Source organism: Eptatretus burgeri, chromosome 8 (genome assembly GCF_056783735.1).
Source record: "Eptatretus burgeri isolate ZD-2024b chromosome 8, Ebu_testis_v1, whole genome shotgun sequence".
Lineage (NCBI taxonomy): Eukaryota > Metazoa > Chordata > Myxini > Myxiniformes > Myxinidae > Eptatretus > Eptatretus burgeri.
The window spans coordinates 33,763,951-33,789,424 of record NC_140968.1 but is presented as its reverse complement, the minus strand read 5'-3'; the positions used below and the strand labels follow the sequence as shown (position 1 = coordinate 33,789,424).

Sequence of the window (25,474 nt, the reverse complement as noted above, 5' to 3'; positions counted from 1 at the left end):
CTATTGACCATGCCAAAAGAGTTGAAAAGAAAAGTTTTGAGTGAGGAAAAGAAGGGTTCAATTCTCGCTTTACTGGCAGAGGGATACAGTGAACGTCACGTTGCTTCCATCCTTAAAATTTCAAAGACGGCGGTTCATAAGAACAAGGTCAAGTAGCAGACATTGGGGACAACAAAGCTACAGACTGGCAGAGGGCGAAAACGACTTTCCACTGACCGGGATGACTGCCATTTCATTCGAATGTCACTCAACAACTCTCGGACTCTCTGGAAAATCCTCTATTTCTCTTTGCCGACGACTCCACCCTCTGCCGTACCATCTGTCATCCCTCAGACCGGCAAGCAGCAGCTTCTTCGCTCACTGCAGATCTGGATAAAATCACAAACTGGTCCAACACGTGGAACATGTCTTTCAATCCACACAAATCTCACACTCTCACTATGTCTTTTCGAAAGGACCGTTTACAAACCCCCCCCATCCACTTTCTCAACAATCCTCTGGAAGAAGTCTTTTCTTTCAAGCTTCTGGGTCTCACTATCTGCCATGACCTTTCCTGGGAAAGTCACATTTCCAACCTTGCCTCAAAAGCCAGTCGCCGACTGGGAATCCTCCGTCGTGCAAAGTCCTTCCTCGGCCCTCTTGAGCTCCTGACTACTTACAAAGCTTTTGTCCGTAGCCTGATGGAGTACTGCTCTCCCCTCTGGGCTGGTGCTCCTGCCTCCCACCTTTCTCGGCTTCACGCTGTCGAAACCAGGGCATTTAAGATCATCGGCATCTCCCGCAATGAAGCTGAGTCTTTGGGCCTCTCACTCAATCACCGCAGGTTGGTCGGTGGTCTTTCTGTCTTCTACCGACTCCTCTCCAGCCTTGCCCCCCCTGCTCTCTCTGCGATTTGTCCCCACCACATTTCCACAGGGCGCTCAAGGTCCGCCAACAACCCCCTTCTGGTAAAACTACCAAAATCACGAATCACTGCTCATCTTCACTCTTTAATTCCTCTTTTTTCCCGCCTTTGGAATAAACTTCCTCACTCTATTCTTTCCCATTCTTCCCTCCAGGCTTTCAAAACAGCTGTTCACCACCACCTCTTATCTTCCCCCATCCAAATCCTCGATCTTTTCTACCCCCGATAATCCACCCAAGCCCACTTCCTTCATTTCTCCTGCTTTCCTTCCTGAAGGTCCCCGAAATGTCCATCTTCTCTTCGCCATGTTCCCCGTCCCATCCCCATCCCTCTCCCTTCCACAGTTCACCTAATGTGTCTGTTCCCCACTGTTTTGTCCCTTCCACTCCCGCCCCTCTTGTCTCATGCCTCCTTGCTGTGAGTTGTGTGTTAGCTCTCATACGAGCCTCGACCAAGGCATACAAAAAACAAAACAAAAAACGAACAAAAAAAACAACCGTAGGATGACATCAAGTGACCTACAAAAAGAATGGCAAACGTAAGCTGGGGTGAAGTGCACGGCGAGGACGGTTCGAAACAGGCTCCTAGGGGCATGGCTGAAGTTGTGCAAAGCTAGAAAAAAGCCCTTCATCAATGAGAAGCAAAGAAGAGCCAGGCTGAGGTTTGCAAAAGTCCATAAGGATTGGACCGTAGAGGACTGGAGTAAGGTCATCTTCTCTGATGAGTCCAATTTTCAGCTTTGCCCAACACCTGGTTGTCTAATGGTTAGACGGAGACCTGGAGTGGCCTACAAGCCACAGTGTCTCGCACCCACTGTGAAATTTGGTGGAGGATCGGTGATGATCTGGCGGTGCTTCAGCAAGGCTGGAATCGGGCAGATTTGTCTTTGTGAAGGACTTGTGAATCAAGCCACGTACAAGGTTGTCCTGGAAGAACACTTCCTTCCTTCTGCTCTGACAATGTTCCCCAACTCTGAGGATTGGTTTTTCCAGCAGGACAATGCTCCATGCCACACAGCTAGGTCAATCAAGGTGTGGATGGAGGACCATCAGATCAAGACCCTGTCATGGCCAGCCCAATCTCCAGACCTGAACCCCATTGAAAACCTCTGGAATGTGATCAAGAGGAAGATGGATGGTCACAAGCCATCAAACAAAGCTGAGCTGCTTGAATTTTTGTGCCAAAAGTGGCATAAAGTCACCCAACAGCAATGTGAAAGACTGGTGGAGAGCATGTCAAGACGCATGAAAGCTGTGATTGAAAATCAGGGTTACTCCACAAAATATTGATTCATGAACTCTTCCTAAGTTAAAACATTAGTATTGTGTTGTTTAAAAATGAATATGAACTTGTTTTGTTTGTATTATTTGAGGTCTGAAAACACTGAATCTTTGTTGTTATTTTGACCAGTTGTCATTTTCTGCAAATACATACTCTAAATGACAATATTTTTATTTGGAATTTGGGAGAAATGTTGTCAGTAGTTTATAAAATAAAACAAAAATGTTCATTTTACTCAAACACATACCTATAAATAGTAAAACCAGAAAAACTGATAATTTTGCAGTGGTCTCTTAATTTTTTTCCAGAACTGTATATCTCTATGTGGAAGAATTGCATGCTCAGATGGCAGAGCTCCGTTACGGTTCACCAGAGGACCTGGGTTTGATTCCCGGTCTGAGCTCGTAATTTTTTTTCCCCACATATCTTTATCATGTTTGTTTCCTGTTCATTTTAATTACGTTACTATACTACGCCCGCTGTGGTGATTAATAGCATACATGGAATTGCCCCCTCCCCCCCTCCCATGGGGGGAAGACCCTCTCGTGGACAGGCCTTTGCTGCTCCAATGATTGGCAGAGTGCCCCCGAAAGCAGTGGGGGAAAGAGAGTGGCATCTCTATATGTGGAAGAATTGCGTGCTCAGCTGGTGGGTTGCCCAGATAGCTCAGATGGCAGAGCACTGGTACGATTCACTAGAGGACCTGGATTCGATTCTCGGTCTGGGCCGGTAATTTATTTTCCACATATACTTTTAATATATATTGTTATGGTTTTGGAGAAGTTACCCCAGGGGGAGAGCATACATGGATATGGAGGTGACCCGAGGATCAGTTATTTCATGAGTCTTTGGATAGATAGTCCTTGGTCCCTTGTCAAAGGGCTGTTTGGGGGGCATGCGTTGGCTAGGCTGTATTTTTCCAGTGTAATGTCTCCTCCCTCCCACTCCATTACTTTCAATCATTCCTCCTCCACACCATTGTTCTGTTCTATCCCTCTGCTACTTTCAATCTTCCCTCCTTTACCCCATCGGCCTGTTTCAACAGTCCACCAATTACCTCCCCTCCATCAAACATCCTTTCAACAGTCATTCCTTCATCCCATCGGTCTTGCCATCGGCTCCGCAGCCTTTTGGTCGTCCCTTGGTCTGGCGGAATTCCTCTCCGTGTTCCTACCAATCGCGCATTGCTTGATTGGGCATTCGCGTCTGTGGTTGTTAACCTATTGGGTGCTCTCACATGTATGTTCATGTTGCTTGGTGCTCACCGTGGTCTGCGACGTACGGTGCTTCTCGCCGACGTGGTACAGTGCAGAACAGTATGAGTGGACGTTTTGCATGTGAAGAAGGGGGCTAGGGGCTTTCGTCTCTGCTTTGGGCGCATAAAGAGAGGGGTGAGGGCTGTGTTGATAGGTCCCTTGGAACAGTGGGTATTTTTCACAAGTGACATCGTGGGCCTGCCCCCATAGACTGTGGACCAATGGGAGAGAGAGTAAGCTTGTGGGAGGAGGGAAAGAGTTGATGTGAAGTGAAAGCAGAGAGGCAGAAGCGAACGGGAAAAGCTCGCACAAGCAGGGACGCACAAGCTCACACAAGCACAACAGGCCTCAAACCCCGGAGCCGCAACTATATATTATATTGTAGTGTATTATATATTTATATATTTATATATATATATATATATATATATATATATATATATATATATATATATATATATATATATATATATATATATATATATATATATATTACTAAAACTCTCATCTTGTATATATGTATGTATTTTCCCAAAATACAGCCAAAACGTTACATGATAGCGCAAAAATGTTTGGCCCACATTACTCACCATTCATCTGCGGTGTGCAGTATCAAGTTTCGTTGAAATCGGGCAACGAAAAAATTATGAAAAAAATCTATTCCCGATTTAGTCAAATACCCCTTCGGGAGAATTTGATCAATGCAAACAACCTCAGCGGTATAGTTTGCTGGAGCTATCCTTTTTTTTTTTTCTTGAAATGATTTATTTAAAAATCTCAAACATTTAGTATAGACAAATAACGATTTTTTTTTAAGCATAAAATAAACATCGCCATTTTGATCTAATACTTCCGTGTTCATTAATAAATAAAATTGTGTTTAGACAATTACACACAATAATTTCTTCGACTTTCTTTTCTCCGTTTTTATTTTTTCACATTGACGCGCAATATCAAGTTTCGTTCAAATCGGGCAACAAAAAAAATTCTTACAAAATCAATTCCCGGTTCAGTCAAGTACTCTTCGGGATTATTTCATCAATGCAAACAACCTCAGCGGTATAGTTTGCTGGAGCTATTGTTATTTTTTTTGAAATGATTTTTTTTATCAACCGCTGTCACAACAGGAACCCAACGGGTTCACGGGTCGTCTAGTGTGTGTGTGTGTGTGTGTGTGTGTGTGTGTGTGTGTGTGTGTGTGTGTGTGTGTGTGTGTGTGTGTGTGTGTGTGTGTGTGTGTGTGTGTGTGTGTGTGTGTGTGTGTGTGTGTGTGTGTGTGTGTGTGTGTGTGTGTGTGTGTATATATATATTTGCGGTTCTGCGAAGCCGGCATTCCCCCAAGGTAATGGCACCCAACATATAGCGGTCCTGAGACAGTTATTTTATTGGTATTCGTTCACTTAGCTCTTCCATTATGTCTCGTGGTTATATGGGTCAACATGCGTTGTGTAGAGCTTTTAGTTTGGTCTTTAATACCATTTGCTATTCTTTCAAAGCTTTTATTTTGCACACACAACCGCTCCTTCAAGCAAGCAAGCAAGCAAGCATGCACGCTACAGACCGAATGGTGCCGTTAATAGAGGGCCTCATTAGCATGTGCGCCATTTCCCTGTTCAAACTGCGTGTCATTCCTCAACAGACGTTTCACCTCAGACCCTCACCGTACTCACCAAGATGCTACAACCTTCATACAAATCACCGCAACACCTAAAAATCCCCACAGTAACCTATGCTCGACCTCGTCACCACAACGGCTGCAACCACTTCAATCTCCTCAGCACAACCCCCCCCCCCCAACGCTTCAATGTCCTTTTATGAAGACCGTAGTGCTTCACCCACCTCACCACAACCGCGGAGAGGTACCGTGACCACAGTCGGCACCTCCGATGTTCACTACCGTCACTTGGAATGCTGGAGAACGGAGGACATTATGGAGCCTACGAGTCTGAACATGACCTTTCCATGACCTTGCTTTCTTAATATATTGCCCTCATTATAAATGTACTCAGCTCATTTTCTTTTCCTTCATTGGTCCAGCGTTGTCCGCACGTTAGTTTAACCTGGAAATTCTACCCCATTAATTGTCTCTTCGCCAGTGCATATTTGGTAGCTCCGCTCGGCTGCAACTGATACGGTAAGTTCCACGCAAGTGTGCATCGAGGGCACGTGATCCCTCTTGGTAAGGCCGTCCGCAGGTAAGGTATCACGCGGAGTAGTGTAACACTCCCAGGGTTGGCAGTACCAATTGGCATTCGTGGTTGCTTAGAAACCCGCCAGTGCACGGAGTTATCTGTGCCCGGCGACCTCAGGACCGGCCATTCGGGAGGGACCCGAGTGCTTCACTTCGTGGTGAGCCTCAAACCTCCGATCCGTAACTGTTTGGTTGTCAGGAGTGCGAATATGGCAACCCCCTGACGTCAAAAGTAATAGTTTGACGTCAGGAGTGAGATTCCATCCTGGGGGGTGAGTTGCGCACTCCCAAAATTAAAAGAGCAGGCTCGGGTGAAAATTTAAGTTAATTGTTTGTGCGTGCTGTGGTGACCAACACGGGCTGGTCCAGGTGGGCATAGATGAATGGAGATGGTAGAGGAACCCATGGTCCAGGAGGGTAGTATGGAAGAAGGCAATTCCTTTGGGGAGTATTCATTGTGGGCTGCAGTAGAGACATTGGTAATGCTCGGGCATTCGTCTCCCAAAGAATGTGGCGCTCCCTCTGGAGTCCAAGCCCGAGAGTAGCAGATGAGCCTCACCAGTGCCATCAGTAATTGACCAATTGGCAGCGATGATGAGCCAGATGGCTGAAATAAAGGTGGGGCAAAAAGCAATGAGAGAAAATGGACTTTTGTCAGCAAAGGCTGGAGACGAGGCTGGCAGACGTTCGGAATGAGGCCAAGGCTGGTGTAAGGACATTTAGGTAAAGGCTGATATGGAGGTGATGTGCTGGGAGATGACGACGAGGATCAAGGCGGTGTGAGAAGAAATGAACGAGGTAAAGGAAAGAGTGGATGGTGTTTGGACCATGATGGAGGCTGGTTAGGAGGAGGTGACATACAATAACAGAAGTTAAAAAGGAGGTAGATAGACTCGGAGGAGGAATGACAGAACTAACAGAGGGGCAGGAACAATGAAAAATTGAAATTGGGCAGAACACGAATGTGATACAAGAATTGGAACAGGCCCAGAAGGAAACTAAGGGGGAATTGATTGCGGTGAAAAAAGAATGCAAGACGAGACATGACGAAATAACGGAGGGTAAAGGAAATGCGACAGAAATTTGAATTGAGGAATCAAGAAATAAAGAACATAAAGAACTAACAGAACCTAAGGAAGAGACCAAAACTGTTCTTAAGAATGCAAAGGAGGAATTAACGGGAGTACAAAGGGAGATAAAACAGGTAAAGGATGAACTAAATAAAGTAAAAGAGGAACAAACTCATAGAGAGGAGAAGAAATTAAAACGGAGCTCATTGAATGTGTTGAGACCCGATGTAAGGGTCAGGATAACATCCTCAAAGTACAAATGGAGAGGATACACTCCCTCGAAGCGGACCACAACCAGGTGAATCCAGTGAAGGTAAGGTTGTGCGAGGCCAAGCAGGTGCATGGTAATTAAAGACACGAAAGGATGCATGCCGAGTTTTGGGGTAGTGGAGGCTCCAGGTTTTCTTCAGGTTCCCCGAACACCTAATATGAATGTGACAGAATGCGTGCTGGGTGCATGTAACATGGCATGCATGAATGCACGAGAGGGTTCAGGGTGCGCACCGACTCGGACGGGAATGACAAATTGGACAGACAAGCGGGGTAAGCTCCGTGTGTGTAGTGCATCGCCGGATTCCTGGGGTCCGCTTCCACATGGCCCCGCAAGGACCAGTGTGTGGGATAAGAAACCCCGGAGGCCGAACAGTGCCATTAGCCCCGTATGACGGGAAGGGCGACCTGGGAGCATATTTGGTGTAATTCGACCATGTGTCCAGGGGTAATGGCTGGAGCACGGATGAAGGTGGGATACATTTAGTGGAGGCACTGCGTAGTGCGGCAGAAGAGGTCTTATAGGCCGCAAATGAAAACCCAATGAGACCATTGGGGAATTGGCTTTTATAATATTTGCCGCATGGTGGGGATCACGCATGAAAACATGGCATCCAGTGCCAGGCCATCCCAGGAAGGCTTGGCCCTGGATCACTTCCTCCTGGCTCTCTCAGGCATGGACATAGGCGCTCTGCTGTTTGCATGGTGCCTGGAGACCTTGAACAAGGCAGTCGATGCCAATGCCACCGCCCGATGAGAGGCATCGAGGCCACCAGCCCGAAGGCCCGAGCACCATGCCATAGCAATCAGCCATGCGAGTCCTTAAACAACGACAGGTCCAGAGTAAGGGCCAGTTCTGAGACATGAGCAGACTTGAAGGGGATGGTTCGGGACATGATCGACCATCGGTTGGTGAGTTCCGGACCATGGTAGACGGTTCAAATGATGACACCCGGTAGGCCAGTGATAAATAACTCAACTCGGAACTATAGGAGGCAATTTGGAATACCGAAGGCATACACCTTACCAGGTAAGGTGTTATAATTGTGGACAAGCGGGTCACCTGTCGTGGGATTGCAGAGCCCTGTGCAAGAAAAAAAAAGAAAAAAAGAAGTAAATAAATCCTACAGTCGAGACGCCTCCCACATAGACTCAAATACAGACAAAGGGGACACAAAATGAAAAGAAAAACCTTCCTTTCTAACTATTATTGCGTTAGCTTGGCCCAGAGCTGATCCTTGTGGAACTGGAATTGAGGTGCTTCTCTCGTAGTGGGACAAATGCATGCCACAGCAAGGCTCAAAGCCCCAGTTTAACGGCTTTGTGTGCTCCGATTCTCCTCATCTTCCCAACCAAGAGCAAAAGGCCAGCATCTCACTTCACCACACGAGCCAAATCGCTTCAACATGAATTCAATGGCCGTGTCGTCGTCCTCTGCGTGCGCTCAACCTCCACTCTCGGCTCTCCAACCAACACGCCTCGTGCCTCCACTCTGATCACGGCTCTCCACAAAATGTACAAGCTGACTCTTTCTTCCTCTGGAAAATGTGCAACCTCTGCCTTCCTTTGACTTCGATCACACTGATATATACATATATATATATATATATATATATATATATATATATATATATATATATATATATATATACATATACATATACATATACATATACATATACATATACATACATATACATACATATACATATACATACATATACATACATATACATACATATACATACATATACATACATATACATACATACACATACATATACATACATATACATACATATACATACATATACATACATATACATACATATACATATACATACATATACATACATATACATACATATACATACATATACATACACATATACATACACATATACATATACATATACATATACATATACATATACATATACATATACATATACATATACATATACATATACATATACATATACATATACATATATATATACATATATATATATATATATATATATATATATATATATATATATATATATATATATATATATATATATCCTCCTCTGGCTCTGGGGTGTGGCCCGCACGCACCAAACCTGGGAAGGTGGGGCTTCTGCTCGGTTAGCTTCTGACGTCATGCCCATCAATCGCCCCTCGGGAGTGTGACTTCGCTTGTTGTCAACCTTTGAAGGCGGGGCTTTATGCCTGTTTGTTGTGGTTTCAGGACACGTTCCCCACCTTTGTTGCCGATCTTGAAATATAAAAATATCAGGAAATATCACAGAGGGCAATCACAAACTGGGGAACTTATTCTTACTCCCTAGGCTAATTAACACCACACCACTCGTCGAATGGTGACATGTAACACTTCAGCTCACAGGTTCCCTACTTACTCACATAGAGATGCCTTCTGCACGTCCACGGACCAAGCAACTCCACACAATGCTCTTTTCCCTATTAGATTCTTCCGTCTACTCCTACAATCGCAACAAAATATTATTGCCCTGACCGGGCTATTAACACTAGCCTGGACGGATAGCTGAACGTTTTTAACTCCGAGGCGAACAGCCGAAATCCTTGGAGATTATGGCATGCGCGGAATGGGAAACAGCGAAGGTGCCCACTAGAACAGAAACACACGGGTTTATTCTCAAACCCACAATGAATTAATGAACACAAGGAAATTCAATAAATAATGGTTTAATGAAAATACATCAGAGTGATGATGAAAATGTACCTGACTGAGGTAAATATATATCCTAATTTGAGATGTCTCCACTCAGTCACAAAAACAGACAAGGGGAAATATAAAAATAAAATAAATTCCTCCCTCTATTCCGTACTAAACTTTGTGTCCAGAGATGACCTTTTGGAGTCTGGTAGTCGTCGAGCATTGAAGTCTTCACGTGGGAAAGACACAAAATGGCATGAAATCGCTCTTCACGTGGGTAGCGCACAAAATGGCACGAAGTTGCTCTCCGCGTGGGAAGCGCACAAAATGGCACGAAGTTGCTCTCCGCATGGGAAGCGCACAAAATGGCACGAAGTTGCTCTCTGCGTGGGAAGCGCACAAAATGGCACGAAGTTGCTCTCTGCGTGGGAAGCGCACAAAATGGCACGAAGTTGCTCTCTGCGTGGGAAGCGCACAAAATGGCACGAAGTTGCTCTCTGCGTGGGAAGCGCACAAAATGGCACGAAGTTGCTCTCCGCGTGGGAAGCGCACAAAATGGCACGAAGTTGCTCTCCGCGCGAGAAACGCACCAAATGGCACGAAGTCGCTCTCCACGTGAGAAACGCACCAAATGGCACGAAGTCACTCTCCGCGCGAGAAACGCACCAGATGGCACGAAGTCGCTCTCCGCGCGAGAAACGCACCAGATGGCACAAAGTTGCTCTCCACGGCTATGTGCATGAGACAATTCATGCGGGCGATCCTCAATGCCAAGAGCTCACCAGCCACCATTTTAGTTCATTCTCACGATCAAAATTGCCAACACCGCTTCCTCTCTCAGTTCCAGGTCCTCTCCCATGAAATGGCACGGCCTTCCTCTTTGATCTTACAAGGGATACTGCCGAGTTTGGCCTGAGACGTGCTCTTCTTCTCTTCCTGTCCTTCCAAAGCGCACAAACTTCGCAACTCAGCCCAACAGACAATGGCTCTCGTCTTTTCAGCACGCAAGCAAATTCACACCACGAATAACGAGAATCGCGCAGCTTTTTGGCCGTGCTGAGGAAGAAGCAACACGGAAAGACCCCTGTGTTCCAACTGTGTTTCTCCCTCGATTCCCCTCTCTTTCCCGCTCCCGATGGCATCACCCCGACCAATTATGAACCTCAGGAGCGTGGCCTGCCGGTTCCGATTCCTGGGAGGCGGGATTTAGCTTGTTGGTTGTTGTTGTAAATTTTTTTTTTTAAAAACGTGGTTCTTTATGGCCGGCTCCGCAAATGTAAAAACGTAGGGAAAGGTCACGGGGGCAATCACGTACTGGGAGAAACTCGCCTTAGGCCTTACCCCGTGAACACAGCACCACCCACTGTGTGGTGACATGTAAACAACCTTAATCTCACAGTTTTCCCAACTTGAATTACATCGAGAAGTCTCCTACCTGTCCATGGACCATGCTATACTGTACAATCATATCCTCACTGTGGGATACCTCCATCTACCCTGACAAATGTAACAATATTTCAATGATGTACCCAATCAAGGATATAACCAAACCTTTAAGGTTTGGTTGAGGAGGATTGACTGTCATCCCTTTCTTAATCAACCAGCCTGTCATCCCTTTCTTAATCAACCAGCCTGTCAAGTATACGTTGCCATACTTGGGGAGTCAGATTTATATTTGGTTCCTTCAGAACTATTTTGTATTTGAGGCACACGAAACAGTGAGGTTCTAATGCTGCAAATTTTAAAGTCGGTAAAACATGGGTCTGTACGCTGCATGTCATACACTTGCACAATTGGTCATCTGTGGTGTGCAGCGGTTGGTGCCACGACGACGATCTACACGGTAGAAGCTGATGGGGACCCCAACCATGACTTTGTGTCAGGAACTGATGGAGAGGCAGGTGAGAAGCAGTACCTTATCAAGTGGAAAGGCTGGTCGCACATCCATAACACCTGGGAAACCGAGGAGACTCTTCGTCAACAGAATGTTCGTGGGATGAAAAAGTTGGAGAACTTCCTGAAAAAAGAGGAGGAGATACGGCAATGGTCAGTTGTTGTTTTTTTTCTGCTTCTGTAGCTGAAGGTGCTGGAGACCTTATGTTTTTTTTGGTTTCTCCATACAGCTATGCATGCATGTGAGTGTAATAGATTTATGTTACTATGATAACTTGTGAACTACTGAAGGGATTCCAACTCTACTTGGCTGAAGTTTGAACTGTAATACAAAGTTGAATTTGTTCAATTTTGGGTTCAAAAGGTCAAGGTTGATGGTCATGTGACCTTTATTTGAAAATAATTGTTTCCACAATAACAATGTGAACCCCAGAAGGGATTTCAACCAAACTTGGCACAAGTGCGAACTGCAATACAAAGATGAACTGATTCAATTTTCGGTTCAACAGGTCAAAGGTCATGTGTCCTTTGGAAATCATTTTGCAGATCATAACTCAAGTTGGAAGCATCTGATATTTTTTCTCTTTTTCTCTTCACAAAGATGATAAATCAAACCTTCCAGTGGGTAAACATTGGTACGTTTGATTTATCATCCTTGATAGACTAGGATTGAAACTTGCTGTTCTCAGAAATTCTTCCTGTTCCTCTGATTGTGATTGGTTCGAGTTTGGAACCTGCTGGATACATGATTGTGGAAGGTAGACTTGTTGAATTATGGTTCGTGTCAGATACCCTCGAGGACTATTTTTCCAGATTTTGTTGTTGATAGCTCACAGTTGCATATTTTTTGCTGTCATCTCAGGTTCATTGCAAAGCATGCACACAAGACTCGGCCATTGGGAGATGTTTGGATACTTTTGCGTGAATTGCAAGAATATTAGGAGGCAGACAATAGACAAATCAACACAGTATGATTTGAATCTGTGATCCCCAATTTTTTTGCTTCATCTCAGATAGGAGCATCACGTTCAGCTATTTATTTTATTTGATCTTTTGCAGGCTGATTCCTGCCACTCCTGAGGATGTAGAGTATTACAACTGCCAGCAGGAGATGTCCATGGAGCTTTACAAGCATTACCAAGTTGTGGAAAGAGTCATTGGTGAGGACTGTGTACCTTCACAGTGGCTGTTCAAGCAGACCAACTTGATGTGTAAAATGAGGTTTGAATTTGGATGCTTATCCGAGTTACATTATGCTTGTCATTTTGGAGGCAGCAAGGCATTCTTGTGTCGTCATTGTGGTCCAGAGAACACAAAACGTGTATGGTGCAAGTAAACCGACTGAGTGTCGTACTCATTAATTCTGGTAAGGGGTTTTGCAGACTCATGTTGGGAAGATGATGGTTTTGTATGTGGGTTGCTGTGATGCCTGGCCAGACAAGGAAGTACAAATATGCATCTCCAGGCCCTCTAGTGCTTTGTAAAAACCTTTTCTGATAATTTTTCTTCTGTTTGCTTTTCTGTCCCATTGCCTGTTCAAGGAATGTGTGATTACAGTGAAGTGTTTATTATTTATTTATTTATTGCTTCTGAGCAGTGGTAAAAATGTTTATATACCTTGGTTAAGTTATCCTGCCTGTGTCTCGTCATACGCATATGACAAAAAATACTTTATGCAGACCTCCTGAGCATTGAAATAATGTGGTGCTTGTGCTTTCTTTGGGATCTTTCTACCTCCTCCCACCCCCTCCTTCCTCCCTTCCTTTACTTCATTGTTTCTCTCTGGAGTGGATCATCCTGGTGGGCACATTGTTGAAGCATGATTTTCTGTTTCTGTCCTAGCTATGAAGACTAGTAAGTCAGCACCAAGTCACTCTGACTTTCCATGTAAGTTGCAGTCCAGGCGCTGTCTGCATGGACCTGTGATTTTACCAAAGCTGCCTTGCTTGGTAGATCTGCTGCTTCTTGTGGCTCTAATCCTGTCCTCTGGCATTATCTCCAGCATAGCCTTTAACTCTTCACCCTTTCTCATCTTGAGCTACCTTCCCCATTCCCATTCCTACCTGGAGTCTGTCCCTCCTCCCCTCCAATCCTTGCTTGGGAATTGTAGTGAGCTTTGCTCCTTCCTTTTATGGCTGCGTAGTTAAGTCAGTGCATCAGTTTCATTTGCAGATGTTTTGGCTCGTGGTACTGTTGCTTGCTTGGCTGTTGCCATGTTTCTTTACAATTTAGTGCTGTTCTACTTCACTGTCTTTGATAGGTGATCACTGATACTGGAATGTTTGTGATTGTAAAGCCAATGAACCCTGCGGAATTTTATCTTCATTTTTATTCCCCGACTCACATCTCTTGTTTCTAATATTTTAGTCTCTTGCTATGAGATTCCTTTCCAGCTGCATAAAGAGGTTGTTACATGACGAAGTTTATTTAAGGTACCCTTTCATGCTTGTGGGGATTAATGTATCCCTTTTTATTTGCTGCAAATTCGGAAACAGGAAATTCAAAACAGTTTGAGGCTTTTAGGGGAGCCAAATGATATTGTGGAAAGTCGACAAACCTCCAGTGGGATTTTTTTTCCTCCCCAAATTAAATATGATGAAAGAATGATTGTTTATAATCATGGGTAAATTTGAGCATCAGCACTTTATCAGAGCAATGAGGAAACTGCTAACGCTGGAAATATCAGCTGTACTTCTTTCCCAACGGCAGTAATCTTACTCTATAATCTATTTTATCTTGTTCTCACAGCTGAGATTAGAATTCCATTGTCTCTTAAACCAACGATGGGGCAGAAGGGAGAGGCAGAATGGGTAATACGCACAGTTTCCCTCTGTGCTGTAGTACATGCATTCACATCTGCAGAGATGTTATTGATGGTTCAGGTCACAGTTGGATCTGGGAGATGACTGAGACGGTGAGGACAGTTTGAAAGTGCGAAAGAAGATAAACTGGGACTACTCAACAAGTGATTGAAAAGGGAGACAAATGAGTGGAGGGTAGTAGAAAGTGTAGACCTTGGGCAAGGTAATAAGGTACGAGTTTCTGGTTGTGCACTTGACCTGTGGAGGCTACGGAGCAAAAATGGCATTTCCTCGTGACTCAAAAGTTAATTTTAATGTTTTAGCTGTCAAAACAGAGCATTGAAAGTTGGACATTTGGAAATTGACTTGGTTGATTTGGTCTATAATTGGCGCACAATTTGAAACGTTCATTAAGTGCCGGATCAGTGTGTGTGTGCCTGCGTTGATTTTGACCAAAGCAATATATTTTTAAGGTGATGTCTGCATTTCTGCTGTTTTTATTTGGCAAAATATATGGCAGTATTTTCATTGGCAAAGAAAATAAACCGAAAGCATTTTGAGACTGGGGGACACAGCATTTCTACATGTGTAGAATGCTCTGCTTGATCCATCTTGCAATGCACACTACCCTCAGTTGAATTGCCATTTTTATTTGCTTTAAAGGTTGACGGTATTTCCAATGCACTGTAAAGCTTAGTCGTAGTGGCTCGAGTCATGTGTTCATGTACCCTTTCAGCTCACAGTACGCTCAAGTCGTCATCGGGACACCCAGACTACCTTGTGAAATGGCAGGGTTTGCCGTATTCGGAGTGCAGTTGGGAGGACGGGGCGCTCATCTCGATCAAGTCTCAGTGTCACATCGACGCGTTCCACGCGCGGAACCGCTCTAGAACCATCCCATCACGCGACTGCAAGGTGCGTCGCTGCTCGAAATGCGGCACCTATCCCGGGGGTTAGATTAATCTGTCGACCGGTGGTCCGAAGAGCTGCGTGCTTGACCATCACACGGGCTTCAAGTATTTGCTTGTACATTTTCTGAAACCTGTTGAGCGCTCTCATTCATTTTTTTCACTTTGACATTCTTGTACTGCTGCAGACCTTCTGGGTTTGCAGTCATGCCAAGGTCAAAAGTCAAAGCTATCACCAAGCAGATGAAAAGTGAAGCCACAGACCCGTTTCACCCTTGTTGAGGCTTGTCAGGGCAACGCATCACCGTTTCATCCACTTGGTGAATTTTACTGCTAGAGGCCATTCTATGCTTGCCGATATCACGACATTGTTCCAAGTTCGCAGCATTTCAATAATCCCATTTGTACATCTCCCAACTGCTAAATAACAATGGTGATACTGCTTGGTTGTGAGTGGTGGGCGAAGCACAATGTGTCCATGTGTCAGATGATTTGTGGGTTACAAATGTGCTCTGGCCTCACCAATCAGTTGGGTGTGTGTGTGTGTGTGTGTGTGTGTGTGTGTGTGTGTGTGTGTGTGTGTGTGTGTGTGTGTGTGTGTGTGTGTGTGTGTGTGTGTGTGTGTGTGTGTGTGTGTGCGTGCGTGCGTGCGTGATATATATATATATATATATATATATATGTGTGTGTATATATATATATATATATATATATATATATATGTGTGTATATATGTATATATATATATATATATATATATATATATATGTGTGTATATATGTATATATATATATATATATATATATATATATATATATATATATATATATATATATATATATATATATATATATATATATATATATATATATATATATATATATATATATATATATATATATATATATATATATATATATGTGTGTATATATATATATATATATATATATGTGTGTATATATGTATATATATATATATATATATATATGTGTGTATATATGTATATATATATATATATATATATATATGTATATATATATGTGTATATATGTATATATATATATATATATATATGTATATATATATATATATATATATATATATATATATATATATATGTATATATATATATATATATATATATGTATATATATATATATATATATATATATATATATATATATATATATATATATATATATGTATATATGTATATGCATAGGATGAGAGGAGATTGTGACCATACTCTGTGCAGAGCGTTGGCGCTGCTTCAGCAGTCTATATGTCAATGTATGTATATGTGTGTATATATATATATATATATATATATATATATATATATATATATATATATATATATATATATATATATATATATATAGTCATGCGCCACTTAACGACAGGGTTACGTTCTGAGAAACGCGTCGGAAAGCGACGTCGTCGTGCGAACATCATTTTTTTTCGTTTTCGTTTTCGAACATCGTTTTCGAACATCGTTTTCGAACATCGTACTTACACAAACCTAGACACCTAGACTATATGGTATAGCTATATGGTTTCCAGGTCAATCACTCGACGTGACCTCTTTCTGGCAATATCAGCAGTGGATTTTGTACACTTAAGGTCCTGATGAACAAAACAACACGAGATTAAATCAAGCACACGCAAAAATGATGCAATCAAGAGTCGCGGTAAACATGAGATGTACAGTAGAAGAATGCTGCGTGACACGGCATGCTGTTTTACAGTAAACCTTTTTTAATAAGTAGAAAGAGTACACTCTAAAATAACGATAAAAAGTACAGTATAGTAAATACATAAACCAGTAACATCGTTGTTTATTATCATTATCAAGTATTATGTACTGTACAGTGTACATAATTGTATGTGCTATTTTTATACAACTGGCAGCGCTACGTCGGCTACATCACTCGGCGATAGGAATGTTTCAGCTACATTTTTTTTTTTCAATTTTTTTTTTCAGAGCTGGCAGATCCGTCGTATATGCGATCCGTCGTTACCCGGAACGTCGTTAAGCGGCGCATGACTGTATATATATATATATGGATACAAACAAAATCACGACATAATAGTGACCGAAGCTTTTCGTGCTGCACTCTGCAGGGTAAAAATCGCAGCAAGTGAAGAAGGAAGTGAAGGCGTGTGCTTTATACGTAGGTCTCAATGAAGTAGACGCTGATTGGTTCAACCGTAATGACCTCACGGTTAATCCGAACGCCATTGGTCAGCTCATCATTTTCACCTCGAGCTCAGATTGGCTGGAGCAGAGTTCGTCGATGATTGACGTTTGCAACCACATCCTGGAGAGAGGGGGGATGGGTTTCCCCTAAGGTCCATTCACCATTTGTTACCGTACTTCCCTTGATCTTTCCATGCTGAAAGAGAAACAGAGATCGTACAAATTCCTTTTGACGATATAATATTGGATTGGTGGTAAGGATGAAGGTTGCTTCCAACATACTTAATGAAACGAGCTCCGACCTCGGCTCAATATCCTGAATATATCTGCATTGTACTGGTCTGCACAGATAGGGTTGGCAACCAGGTGCTGTGCAATGGCAGATGAAGCAGGTACAGTGGCCAGTTGTTGCTGGATATTTCTACATGCTCACACTGGTTGTGTTCTAACCCTCACAATCTTTCTTCGAATCGCCAAGGGGATGTGTTGTTTGATCCGACCAGCCAATCTTAGTGTTGTGCGGCCCACATACCGAGCTTCACATGGGTATTTAAACTCATAAATAACATTGCTGGTTTGTGAGGTGGGTAGCACATCCTTGTTGACTGACTCAGCAAACGGCGAGAGGTAAAGATTACTTGGGGTTCCACAGCCAGAAATGTGTTGGACACAATATGTTTGATTTGTACTTCAAACCTTCGTGATGATTGCCCTTTCCAGGGCATCCTGAGATAGACTGGACATTTGGCCCCACCAACCTTCCGATCTTTTGTCGTGTTTAGAAACTTGTGTATGTATCTCTTAGCTATATGCTCAGGATAACCATTCTCACTGAGTATATTCATGATTTTGTCAATTTCAGCAGAAAGATTACAAAGTGAACAAATCCTCTGTGCTCTGTTAACCAGGATATTGATCAAGGCAATTTTGTTTCTCATGGAGCTGTAGGAGTCCCAGCGAGACCGGATGTTGTGAAACCAAGGTTGGATCTATCAACCAACACGTCCAAAAACGGTAACGTGTTTGACGATTCCAGCTCCATGGTAAACTTTAGCGCTGGATGGAGTGTTGAGCCATGCCTGGAAATTGTCACATGCCGTCCGAGACTCAAACAAAGCAAAAAATGTCATCAACATACCGATAGTATACGATTGGGGAATAGACCCCTTGCCGACCAGTCAGTTTCTGCATTTCATGATAGCCTACAAAGTTATTTGCAAGAGCTGGGCCAAATGGAGAACCCATGGCCACACCGTCCGTTTGAACATACATCATGTTGTTAAAACTGAATTCCACCTCCCTTGTTGCTGTGTTCATTAATTCAACGAAGATGTGTTCCGAGATCATCGGTTGTTCCAGATCAGTATGATACAGCAAACGTGCGCATATCTCGATCGTCTCCGTCAATGGTACATTCGTGAACAGGCTTCTAATATCAAAGGGTGCCATTATGTTGTGCTCACTTGTCAGTGTTTTTGCTCTAATTGATTCTGCAAGTGTGAAGGAATCCTTAACCACGAAATGAGAAAGTGAATCCAGTACTGGTTGCAGTATTCTCTCCCAACCACTTGGCAAGTTCATGTTGTGCTGATCGCACCATGGACAGTATCGGTCTTCGAGGGATATTCTCCTTGTGAATCTTCGGCAGGCCGTACATTCTTGGACGTTGGGCTCCAACAGGTTTAATTCTGTCGTACACCTCCTTTGATAGTTCTCCACGTTTGAGAAGCTGCAACAGTCGTTTGACGATCTGACCTTCCACCTCTCTATCCAGCGCTGAAGTTTACCACGGAACTGGAATCGTCAAACACGTTACCGTTTTTGGACGTGTTGGTTGATAGATCCAACCTTGGTTTCACAACAACCTTCTACCGGAAGCCGACTTTCACAGGGCAGTATACTCGCAGGGACTTTTAGCTCTCATACGAGCCTCGACAATGTATACAACTCCTCCAGCTCCACGAGAAACAAAATTGCCTTGATCAATATCCTGGTTAACAGAGCACAGAGGATTTGTTCACCTTGTAATCTTCCTGCTGAAATTGACAAAATCATGAATATACTCGGTGAGAATGGTTATCGTGAGCATATAGTTAAGAGATACATACACAAGTTTCTAAACACGACAAAAGATCGGAAGATTGGTCCAGACAAATGCCCAGTCTATATCAGGATGCCCTGGAAAGGGCAATCATCACGAAGGTTTGAAGTACAAATCAAACATATTGTGTCCAACACATTTCTGGCTGTGCAACCCCCGAGTAATCTTTACCTCTCGCCATTTGCTGACGTCAGTCAACAAGGATGTGCTACCCACCTCACAAACCAGCAATGTTATTTATGAGTTTAAGTGCCGATGTGAAGCTCGGTACGTGGGCCGCACAACACTAAGATTGGCTGATCGGATCAAACAACACATCCCCTTGGCGATTCGAAGAAAGATTGTGAGGGTTAGAACACAACCAGTGTGAGCATGTAGAAATATCGAGCAACCACCGGCCGCAGTACCTGCTTCATCTGCCATTGCACAGCACCTGGTTGCCAATCCTATATGTGCAGACCAGTACAATGCAGATATGTTCAGGATATTCAGCCGAGTTGAAGCTCGTTTCATTTACGTATGTTGGAAGCAACCTTCATCCTGACCACCGATCCAATATTATGTCATCAAAAGGAATTTGTACGATCTCTGTGTCTCTTTCTCGTGGACCAAAACATTAGCAGCAGATCCTTCGAGTCCTGTAAGTTGTGAGGTGGAGCCGTCGTGGATCAGACTTGTCAGTCCAGCAAATCCCACATATCCTCAATCGGATTGAGATCTGGAGAATTTGCAGGCCAGGGCAACACCGTGAACACTTCATCATGTTCCTCAAACTATTCCCGAACAATGTGTGCAGTGTGGATCAAGGGAAGTACAAGATTTTATTTTGGGTTTTTTTTGGTGCAAGATTTTAACTTTTAACTCGCAACACCCACCCGAACACAAATGGTGAGTGGACCTTTGGGGAAACCCATCTCCCCTCTCTCCAGGATGTAGTTGCAATCGTCAATCGTCGACGAACTCTGCTCCAGCCAATGGGAGCTCGAGGTGAAGATGATGAGCCGACCAATGGGTGTTCGGATTCACAGTGACGTCATTACGGTTGAACCAATCAGCATCTACCTTATTGAGACCTGAGTACAAAGCACACGCCTTCACTTCCTTCTTCACTTGCTGCGATTTTTTTATTTTTTTATTTTTTTATTTTTTACCCTGAAGAGTGCAGCACAAAAAGCTTCGGTCACTATTATGTCGTGTTTGTTTGTATCCACATTAAAGTTCTGTAGTACCAAACATCTGTTTACACACACACACACACACACACACACACACACACACACACACACACACACACACACACACACACACACACACACACACACATACACACACTGATGAGCCAAAACATTATGACCACCTGCCTAATATGCTGTTGGTCCTCCGTGTGCCGCCAAAACAGCGCCGACCCACCGACGCATGGAGTCTCCAAGACCCCTGAAGGTGTCCTGTGGTATCTGGCACCAAAACATTAGCAGCAGATCCTCAAGTCCTGTAAGTTGCGAGGTGGAGCCGTCGTGGATCAGACTTGTCGGTCCAGCAAATCCCACAGATGCTCAATCGGATTGAGATCTGGAGAATTTGGAGGCCAGGGCAACACCGTGAACATTTCATCATGTTCCTCAAACCATTCCCGAACAATGTGTGCAGTGTGGAAGGGCGCATTATCCTGCTGAAAGAGGCCACTGCCATCAGTGCATACCATTGCCATGAAGGGGTGTACCTGGTCTGCAACGGTGTTTAGGTGGGTGACACATGTCAAATTGACGTCCACATGAATGGCCGGATCCAGGGTTTCCCAGAAGAACATTGTCCAGAGCATCACTCTCCTTCCACCGGCTTGTCATCTTCCCACAGTGCATCCTGGTGCGATCACTTCCCCAGGTAAACGGCGCACACGTACACGGCCATCCATGTGATCTAAAAGAAAATGGGACTTATCGGACCTTCTTCCACTGCTCCAAGGTCCAGTTCCGACGCTTGCGTACCCATTGTAGGTGCTTTCGACAGTGGACAGGGGTCATCATGGGCACTCTGACCGGTCTGCGGCTACGCAGCCCCATACGCAGCAGGGTACGATGCACTGTGGATTGTGACACATTCCTCCCGTGACCACCATTAAAATTTTCTGTGACTTGTGCCACAGTCGACCTTCTGTCGGTTCGGACCAGACGGGATAGCAGTCGTTGCCCTCGCGCATCGATGAGCCTTGGGCGCCCAACACCCTGTCGCCGGTTTGTGGTTTGTCCCTCCTCGGACCACTGTCAGTAGGTACTCACCACTTCTGACCGGGAGCACCCCACAAGCATTGCCATTTCAGAGATGCTCTGACCCAGTCGTCTGGCCATAACAATATGGCCCTTGTCAAAGTCGCTTTGGTCTTTACTCCTGCCAATTTCTCCTGCATCCAACACATCAACTTCAAGAACTGATTGTTCACTTGCTGCCTAATATATCCCACCCCTTGACAGGTGCCATTGTCACAAGATAATCAATGTTATTCATTTCACCTGTCACTGGTCATAATGTTTTGGCTCATCAATGTGTGTGTGTGTGTGTGTGTGTGTGTGTGTGTGTGTGTGTGTGTGTGTGTGTGTGTGTGTGTTTTTATATATGTATATGTGTATGTATGTGTATATATATATATATATATATATATATATATATATATATATATATATATATATATATATATATATGTATATGTGTATGTATGTATATATATATATATATATATATATGTATTGTATATGGATACCGAAAAAAATCATTATGAAAAAAAAGAAGAAATATATCGGATTGTCACCAACAAATCTAAGAAAGGTGTTTACAATCTTTAAATACCGTACATTATTTATAAAAGCTTTGATTCACTCGGCTACACCTGTAACAGTGTTACATGATGTCAAGATGTACCACGAAGTAGGTCCAGTAGATATTAACTTTTAACCCGCAATACCCACCCGAGCACCATTCAACAATCTCATTTTTATTTGCTCTCGTTGCTGTTTTTAAAGCAATTGCCAATTGTTTATTTTATTTGACTTGGGCGTGCTTTAAGCCGCTGTCACACCTTGACGTTTTAGCCAGCGTATGGCAATGTATCAAAATGTATGTAAAACGCTGGCGTACGCTGAACTATTGATGTTTTTTTCCAGTTTTGGGTGTATTCATAACGAATTGGATGTATGCATAACGTATTAGTAACTTACACAGAACGTTTCGATAACATATAGATAACTTGTACCAACGAATGCTTAGCGTGTTGTTGGCGTTCACAACCTATGCCCAACGATAGTCTAACTTATGCATAGCACGCGGTAGCGTATCGCCGACTATCACGTGGCGTAGCCTATTAAAAGGCTGCGGCTCGACGATTCAAATCATAACCGCACTAGACATCGAAGTGTCAAGCCGCTGTCAAACCTTGACATTTTAGCCAGCGTATGCCGACGAATGAAAAATTTGCCGAATACGCTGGCACACGTCGAATACCTTATGGGTAAGTTTTGTATACGTTAAGAGCACGCTGGCATACGTCATAGTACGTCGACAAATTTTAAGCATGCTGAAAATTTTTTGACGTATGCCAGCGTATGACCTACACGTTCTGCATACACTGGCCATAAGTTGTAGGCACGTTACGCGATCGTTGACTCACGTTACTTGTAAGTTACTCATAAGTCGAAACGCGTCGAGGTAATGTTTAGCGTACCCGAAACTTTTTTCTCACTTATGAGTAACGTGCTTTGAACCTGTGTGTAACGTATCTCCAAGCACATTGACGTATGTAGATGTATTTGACATCTTCCGGACGACCACAAAACTTACTGAACGTGTTTCTGACTTACAGGTACCGTATAATGGCGTATTGGCAGCGTTTAGGGGAATTGGTATATACAAATGGGGTTCACACAGGAGGAAACCCGTCAGTGTTCCAGACACCATGGGTTTTTTTTTTCTTTGGCATGATGGTGATGTTGACACTTCGATTTATAGTGCGGTTATGATTTAAATCGTTGAGCGGCAGCCTTTTAATTATATTATATTATAACCGCACTAGAAATCGAAGTGCATCACCGTCATGCCGAAGAAAAAAAAAAAAACCCCAAAAAAACCATGGAGTCTGGAACACTGACGGGTTCCTCCTGTGAAGCCCATTTTTATATACCAATTCCCCTAAACGCTACCAATACGCCATCATACGGTACCTGTAAGTTAGAAACACGTTCAGTAAGTTCTGTGGTCGTCCGGAAGACATCAAATTCGTCTACATACGTCAATGTGCGTTGGAGATACGTTACACATAGGTTCAAAGCACGTTAATCATAGGTTCAAAGCACGTTACTCATAGGTTAGAAATAAGTTTCGGTACGCTAAACATTACCTTGATGTGTTTCGACTTATGAGTAACTTACAAGTAACGTGTGTCGACGTGTGTCAACGATCGCGGAACGTGTCTACAACTTATGGCCAGCGTAAGCGGAACTTGTGAGTCATACGCTGGCATACGTCGAAAAATTTTGAGCATGTTAAAATTTGTCGACGAGCTCGGCGTACTACGACGTATGCCAGCGTACTACGACATATGCCAGCGTGCTCTTAACGTATACAAAACTTACCCATAACGTATTCGACGTGTGCCAGCGTTTTCGACAAATTTTTCATACGTCGGCATACGCTGGCTAAATCGTCAAGGTGTGACAGCGGCTTGAGAAAGCCTGTGCCGATTATTGACACTGTGATGGTCATACCGGTATGATAGTCATGGCGATCCACGAGAGCGATACCATCCTGTGCCGATTACCGACATGGCGATCCGCGATAGCTATACCCGCCTGTGCTGATTATCAATGCTGATCTCGCTTTCAAACAAAATAATTTTGAATAGAAGTTGAAGTTGGAAGTAAAATGGAGGGGGAAAAAAGTCCTGTGTGGCAATACTTTGAACAATTATCATATCAATGATGTGGATGTAATATAAGAATACGTAATAGACAATTGGACCATTCCGTATTTTTGGAACCTGCGTAAAAATTTTTTATTGAATTATTTTTTTCAAATACAGTAGACGCCACTTTATAAATTCACCATGGGACCACGCCGTTTGGATTTATTAACCGGCTGGATTTATTAAGCGGAGAACCTCTTTTCAGCCACCTACTGGATAGATAAGACAAAAAGTGAATGTCGTTAAACACTGCTTCATGCTCCAAAAACATTGATTTATCAAACGGTGACAAGGGGATTGTTCAAAAGAATCTCTCCAAGGTCGCTTGCTTGGGAGGGAAGGTTTTGCGCAAATGTTCCTTTATTGAATCCGTCACGTGGCGGAAATCGGGTTGGGAGGCGTGAGACACCACAGACATCGACTATCTCACGAACCCCGGACCAATGGGAGGCGAGACGTCTCAGATGGTGATCCTTCCCATGACAACCCCTCCCGCAGGAGAAATGCCATATAAGAAATGCTACGGCCTTGGAAAGAGGGTGAATGTTTGCGTCAGGGTTGGGCGATCGGGTTTGAGGTGTCGGAGATTGACTCGTCTGGTCTGGTCGACTTGGCAGTCATCGGGTTCGAGGTGAAGCATACACGCTTCACCCGCTGTGACGACCGAAAAGTGAAAGCGTAGAGTGAGCTGGAAATCATTGCACAAGGCTGTAGTCAATGGGATTTCCACTGTAACACTGCGCGTTAGGATTTTCCAGTTCTCCTATAGTTAAACACACACCCCCACAGCAGCGCATACTACATCAAGCTTAGGTTTGAGACCGCGCACGTGCCAAGCAGGTGGATTTATTAAACGGCGGGTGGATTTATTATCCGGCGGATTTCTCTAAGTAAAATTCCGTTCCAATCATGTTGGTCACAATAAGCGGCTGGATTTTATAACTGTGGATTTATAAAGCGGCGTCTACTGT

At 43.6% G+C, this 25,474-nt stretch overlaps 1 protein-coding gene across 5 annotated transcripts in view; it reads left to right on the top strand.

Moving 5' to 3' along the window:
* LOC147021489 (ATP-dependent chromatin remodeler CHD2-like) overlaps positions 1–25,474 on the top strand; it is a 128,035-nt gene that overhangs the window by 21,810 nt on the left and 80,751 nt on the right. For 4 of the 5 annotated variants that reach the window (XM_085891451.1, XM_085891450.1, XM_085891453.1 and 1 more), the window contains 4 exons: positions 11,467–11,698; positions 12,605–12,705; positions 13,388–13,432; positions 15,083–15,261. In XM_085891451.1, the coding sequence (XP_085747577.1) occupies positions 11,467–11,698; positions 12,605–12,705; positions 13,388–13,432; positions 15,083–15,261 (557 nt within the window). The remainder of the gene's footprint in view (positions 1–11,466; positions 11,699–12,604; positions 12,706–13,387; positions 13,433–15,082; positions 15,262–25,474) is intronic. The other variant, XM_085891452.1, reaches the window with a different exon arrangement.